The 6,237-nt window shown below is 32.8% G+C and overlaps 1 protein-coding gene across 1 annotated transcript; it reads left to right on the forward strand.

The window, feature by feature from the left end:
• Window positions 1-2,250: 2,250 nt before the first annotated feature.
• Window positions 2,251-2,861, forward strand: LOC111138524 (uncharacterized). Its single transcript, NM_001355552.1, has one exon. It carries the CDS (start codon window positions 2,441-2,443, stop codon window positions 2,654-2,656), a length of 216 nt encoding a protein of 71 aa, NP_001342481.1. The 5' UTR covers window positions 2,251-2,440; the 3' UTR covers window positions 2,657-2,861.
• Window positions 2,862-6,237: the final 3,376 nt, after the last annotated feature.

Here is a 6,237-nt window from a genome sequence, read left to right on the forward strand (position 1 = left end):
AAATTTACTTATATAATGTCAAATATTTGAATTCTTGAGTTGTTAAATATAAATTAATCTTACAATTAATTTATAGGGATCGATAGTTGGTCAACAACATTTTTTTTCTTAATTACATTTAATAACTTTTAAACGTTTATAATAAGACTGATGAATAACAACTCACTAGTCAACTTCTCCTGTCAAGTTTGAACGAAGCTTCGAGTTCCAGCAGTTCACACTTAGCCGCCATTAATAACAATGAGTCCACTTTCTAATTCATTGTTTTAGAGCTGAAAAATTAGCCGCCATTAATAACAATGAGTCCACTTTCTAATTCCTTGATTTAGAGCTGAAAAATTATACTGACATATTAGCAGCGACCAAGAGAAGCTTCATCCACAAAACAATGTCAAACAATGAAAGTATTTCTTTTTCATTTGTTATCGAGTGAACCCAGTGAAACATTATTTAAAGAGAAGTGCTATATAGTATGAAAAAAACTGCAGGAAAGTATGGTGTAGTTGCTTTTAATTTTATAACATTATATTTTACTCTAATACATTTAAAAACTTAAAACGAATCTCACATTATTCTATGTTTTCTCTTCATTGCCATAATCAGAACCTTGTCTCTATCGGAATACAGAAAGGCACAATTCTAGAGCCCATTCTCTACAACCTTTCCTCATATCTCCTTTAAAATCATGCCAACAGTTCTTCCCTTCATATACATCTCACGATTTGTTATTTATTTATATTTAAATTGAAGAAGACACATTATTATATTAATTGTGGCAAGTGTTGAGAACATGCTTTGTGGTTAGCAGGTAGGTTGCTAATTTGACAAATCATGTGAATGTTGGATTCTTTTACAAGAATCATTCTTACACGTGACCTAGAACTCAGTTCGCTATAATGGTGGAATTGTGCAAGAATGATTCCTATCTTTAGAAATTCATTTTAAGAATATATTGAAGATACTCTTAGTTTGGTGTTATAATGAAGTATTTCAAAATTAAATATTAATATGTAATGTAATACACTTTTTTTTAATCTAAATCTTTAAATAAATAATAAAATGAATTTAAAATATTTTGTATTTTAAATTTATTTCCAAAAATTTAAATAAATAACATCGTTTATAGTTTTTTTTAATGAGTAATCAATAGTAATATTAATTGGGCAACAAAAATTGATCCACTGAAACGGATTGAACTCGTATTTTAGATGTAAGCTCAAATTTCATTACAGTGTTTCTGGATCTAACTTACATAAATTTTTTCCTTAAAAAAATATAGTAATAGTAATAGAAAAAGAAAAAAAATATTGTAGTAATAGTAATATAGATTAAAAAAACTATTCTCACACTATAAACTGCCTATGATTACTTGGATGATAAAACTGCGATTAATAGTAAATTAAAAAAACTGTGGTTGGTTACTTGAATTCCTATCTGAGTATCTGTTATCTAATTCCAGCGTCAAATAACAAGTCAAAATATGAAGTTTTAAAGTTTTGGAAGGTTTTGCATTTGGTAAAAGTAGAACACAAATAAACAAAACAGAGGAATTTGATCAAACTTTGACTATATCCATGAATATACTCAATTTTCTATGTTCCATATAGATGATAGATCAACACGTTACGAGTCGACAATCCCATAAACTTTAATAATAATAATAATAATAATAATAATAATAATTGCAATTGGTGCAATATCGACCGCTCGCTATTACGCATAGTATTAATGCTCAGTCATCATCCAATTTGGCAACTTTGGTAAGAAAAGGAATCAATCCGAGTTAACATAATTGATAATTATCCATTTGATTATTGCCATATACATAGCACCATTATCAATCCTGTCACAAAAAAAAAAAAAAAAAGATTTCTGATGAAGAATTGATAAGAACAAGAAACAGAACCAACAGATCTTGTTCCTGCTTTTCAACAGAATTCATGATGCATCACATCAATAAACAAAATAAAATGTGACATAAAAATTAAATTAATAAGATCAAAATAACAGAATACTACATTTATCAGAGAATACAATAAAGTAGTTTTTACATTTCTAACATGAGTTGCCACAAGATTGACCCTATCAAAAGCAATCCAACGGACACAAAAGCCATAGAAAAATATTGGGTCATGGTGACGTTTTGCACATGTTATAGTGTCAACGACATGGTCCAATTTAGTCATCTTCAAACCGATCCCATAAAGATAGAGCTTTCCCACCAAACTTTCCTATTCTCTTCTCCCTTACGTTTCAATTTTGAATTCCCTTTGTGTTCACAGGCACAAGTATATATAGACACACACTTATATTTTGTGGTACATGAGAAGTGTTTTTTGTCCATTGTAGATTGTCATATATAGAGAAGCAGAATTAGAAAGAAGGGTAGCTAGGAGACTTTCTGAATTGAAGCCTTTTTTTTCATTGAGTGATTGAGAGCATGGAGAACATGAAGATGAACAAAGATGAAAGGTTTGCACAAAAGGGTGTCCCAATACATAGCCAGGTTATGAAGATCAGGCAAGAGTCAGAGAAAATTGTTGATTGGTCCCCGGGCAAGCCAGAGATAAGACCCGTTCTCCGTGAAATAAGCCGGCAGATTTCCCGGTCGCCGTTGGGGATCTCCGGCAGACCGATTTCCGTTGGTGAGTCATAGGTTAAGAACATGGTTAAGGGTTTTGGATTAGTGTGTTGATGTACACAGGTGGAAGAGGGAGGATTTGTGTGCTTCCCCTGCTCCTGTTCTGTTTTCCTCTGTTTTTTGGTCAGAGAATATTTAGGCATATTTAGCTATATTCTCCACTTTTTTGTAAATAATAATAATAGTGTTATTGGATATAATATATCATGTGTTTTTTTTTTTTGTTTGGTTAGCTTTTATTTTCTGGTTTGATATGTTCTATCAAGTTGATATCGGTAGGGTTTGGGGAATTGGTTTTGAAGGTTCCTCAATTTTGAATGGTTTAGTCATATACTTAGAAAGAGGTTTAAAAGAAGAAGAAAAGTAAGATTCAATTAGTTGCTTGTAACTCGTACTAGCCTTTGTTTTGATGTCTTCCATGATTCTAATTTGGGTGTTCTAGAGGTAACTCTTGGCCAATCCTTTTCTTTTGGATTAATTATTCTAGAGGTACCAATATTTCAGAATATTAAAAAAAGGGTATCAATATTTATTTTTGTCCAAAGATTTGAACAGATCTTCAAAGTTTTATATTTCACTCTTTATAGGTTTAAATATTTTGATTAGATATTTATAAGCGACAGAGAAGATTCAAACATAAAATACTTTATAAAGTACTGAAATTCAATTACAAATTTAAAAAATCAGGGGTTTAGTCAGTTTTTTATTAGAAAAAAAGGTATAGAAAAGCAGTTTCAAGGTTTTATTTCGGAACACGTTTTAAAATCCATGTTTAAGTTGAATTTGAATTAGAGATACGTTTGATATTATTAGCCGTGAACAATGGTTTTGCATTCGCCAATCAACACTTGAAAACATAAGCAGTAAAATACTAGTGGGATCCAGTATGATTTGTCATTTGTGTTCATGTCACGCAAATCATGATTAGACTCTTTTTTTAATAAAATATATGATGATTGGCAATTTGAATTATGGAAAGTGGTGGGTGAATGTTTGGTTGAGAAGAGCAACGGCTGAAAATAAAACGTAGGAGGAAGCTATACCTACAGGTATAAAGCCTCAAATGCCTTGCTCTACGTGTAGTATTGAACTATTTTTTTTTCTCTATGTGCCTTGCTTAATTTGTTTGACAGTGGTCTAACAATTCTGAGCAATTCGATAACAGAACAAAGACGAAGGGAAAAAATTGTGGAAGGATTTTTATTTTGTTAAAAAAAAAATTGTTGTGGCAATGTTTTTTTTTTAAAAAAAAAACAAATATTTTATTATTGCGGAAGGTTAGGATGTGCAAATTTTAAATGAGTTGAATGGCGAATTTGGATCCGAGAATCCATGCATATATCTCAACCAATAAGTGATAATTCCCAGTCTTTTCAGGTTGAAGTGTCAAAAGAGAAAGTCTCAAATTTGGGAATTGAGTTGGATTTCGACCTGAGAAAGATATTAGAGCACTTGTTAATGAAAAATGGGTCAAGTCCTGTATCATGTGCATGCACTAATTTATTTACTTTATTGTTTTACCTTAATTATGAAAATTAATTTTATCTCTTTTAATTTTTAACAGAAATAATTTATCTATTTTATTGTCTTTTTTCCTCTATTTATCTCTTTCTATTAACTTCTATTTATTTAAACTCATGTCATTCATCTCTTTCGTTATACATTTTTTTTCTCAATTATCTTTTTCCTTTTATTTTCTATTTTTTTAAAAGAAAACCTGCAATTTTTTAGATGGAAAAATAGGACAGAGGGGCGATCATTGGAAAGATGGGAGTTTGGGGTTGTTTTTTTGAAAAAATGTAAATTATATTAAACTCAAAATGATACAACAATAATCGGGGTATACCCCGCAGCTAGAGAAAATAAAAAATCTCCCTAATATAAGAAGGCCTATATCAAGATGCTAAAACAAATGTAACAGGTGTGTTTGTCTATATAAAAGAAACTTAATCTTGCTAATAACCTCTACTACAGAAAATTGATAATCTTCAAAAATCAACTTGTTCCTAGACAGCCAGATGCAGTAGACTGTAATTGCTATAGTCAGACAACAAAATTTTCCTTGAACACCTGATGTGGATCTGCCCCTAATTAAAGAGTCAGTAATGCGCTGTAAAGAAGTGAAACGCCTGCGAAAAGGAGCCAAATCACGAATGTGAGCCCAAATTTGGAAAGATTTCCTGCAAGAAAAAAACAAATGAGCATTTAACTCAGCCTCATTTGAACATAAAGGGCAGAGGGAATCCTTCTTCAAAAAAGCAGCTTTGTCAAGAGTAAGCAGTTGGTTCCTTTTAGCAAGTCATAGAATGAAAGACATCTTAGGGGGAATTGCTGGGTTCCATATAACAAAATACCAACTAACAGTAGGCTTGACACCTCTAATGTATTCATAGACTTTGTCAACAAGCAATTGTTCATTGGTGCTCCAAGATTGAATCCTCTTTTTGGTCTCTTCCGTACTTAGCTCTTTGGAGATAATAAAGTCCCTTATTTGAATGATTTTTTTTTTATCAAAACTGAATCTGATGAAGAAGTATTGTAATTTCACACATCGCTCGCTCTGAAATAGTAATGGTGAACCCACCGAACCCATAGAAAATCTTTCTTACAATGAAAATCCCACAGGATACGAGAAAGAAGCGTAAGGTTCCAATCCTTGAGATTAAAAAGGCCTAAACCCCCTTCTTTTTTCGGAGAACAAACTACTGACCAAGCAATCAAGGACTTGTTTTTGCCAATATCCGCTTTGCCCCACAGAAAATTACAGCACGAAGCGTTGATCCGGTCCAGAACAGATTGAGACAAAGGAAAAATCTTCATCCAGAAATTCACAATTCCTTGAATAACTGCTCTGATCAACTCTAGCTTACCTGCATAAGATAAAGACTTCCTGCTCCATCCCTGAATCAGGCCAGTAATCTTGGAAAGCAAGGGAGCATAGTGACATACATTTAATCTAGATGATAAAAGGGGAACACCCAAGTATCTAAAAGGGAAGCCACCCAAGTTAAATCCAGTAAGCTGCTGAATATGAGAAAGCTCATGAGGCCTAATACCGGCTGAGTATATGGCAGATTTATCAGAGTTGATGGAAAGCCCTGAAACCCTACAGAAGTGCTGAAGCTTGGCAAACATAGTTGACACGGAAGGGATATCTCCTCTAGATAGAAACATAATATCATCTGCAAAAGCCAAATGAAATAACTGAATACCTGCACAGTTGGGATGAAATTTAAAATTGGCATCATCCTTAAGGTTGCTCATATCTATGAAAAAGTACTCTAAACAAAGTACAAACAGATAAGGGAAAAGAGGATTCCCTTGTCTAAGACCCCGCTGCCCTTTGAAGTGACCATAAATGGATTCATTGACTGCCACACTAAAGGAAGGAGTTTGGGGTTTTGAGATGAGGGAGTGGAGCCTGGGGAGGAAAAAGTTAACAAAAAAGGGGTGGTTAGAAAAAAAAAAGGAGGTTGAGATTTGAGATGCGAAGTTAAAGTTTTGAGATGAAGTGTCGAGTGAAGGAAGGTGTCCCAAAAGAAAGATGTAGGGTTGAGGTTTGAGATGGAGAAATGAGCCGGAAAAGAATGACTTGA

This window comes from Glycine max, chromosome 7 (assembly GCF_000004515.6).
Source record: "Glycine max cultivar Williams 82 chromosome 7, Glycine_max_v4.0, whole genome shotgun sequence".
Lineage (NCBI taxonomy): Eukaryota > Viridiplantae > Streptophyta > Magnoliopsida > Fabales > Fabaceae > Glycine > Glycine max.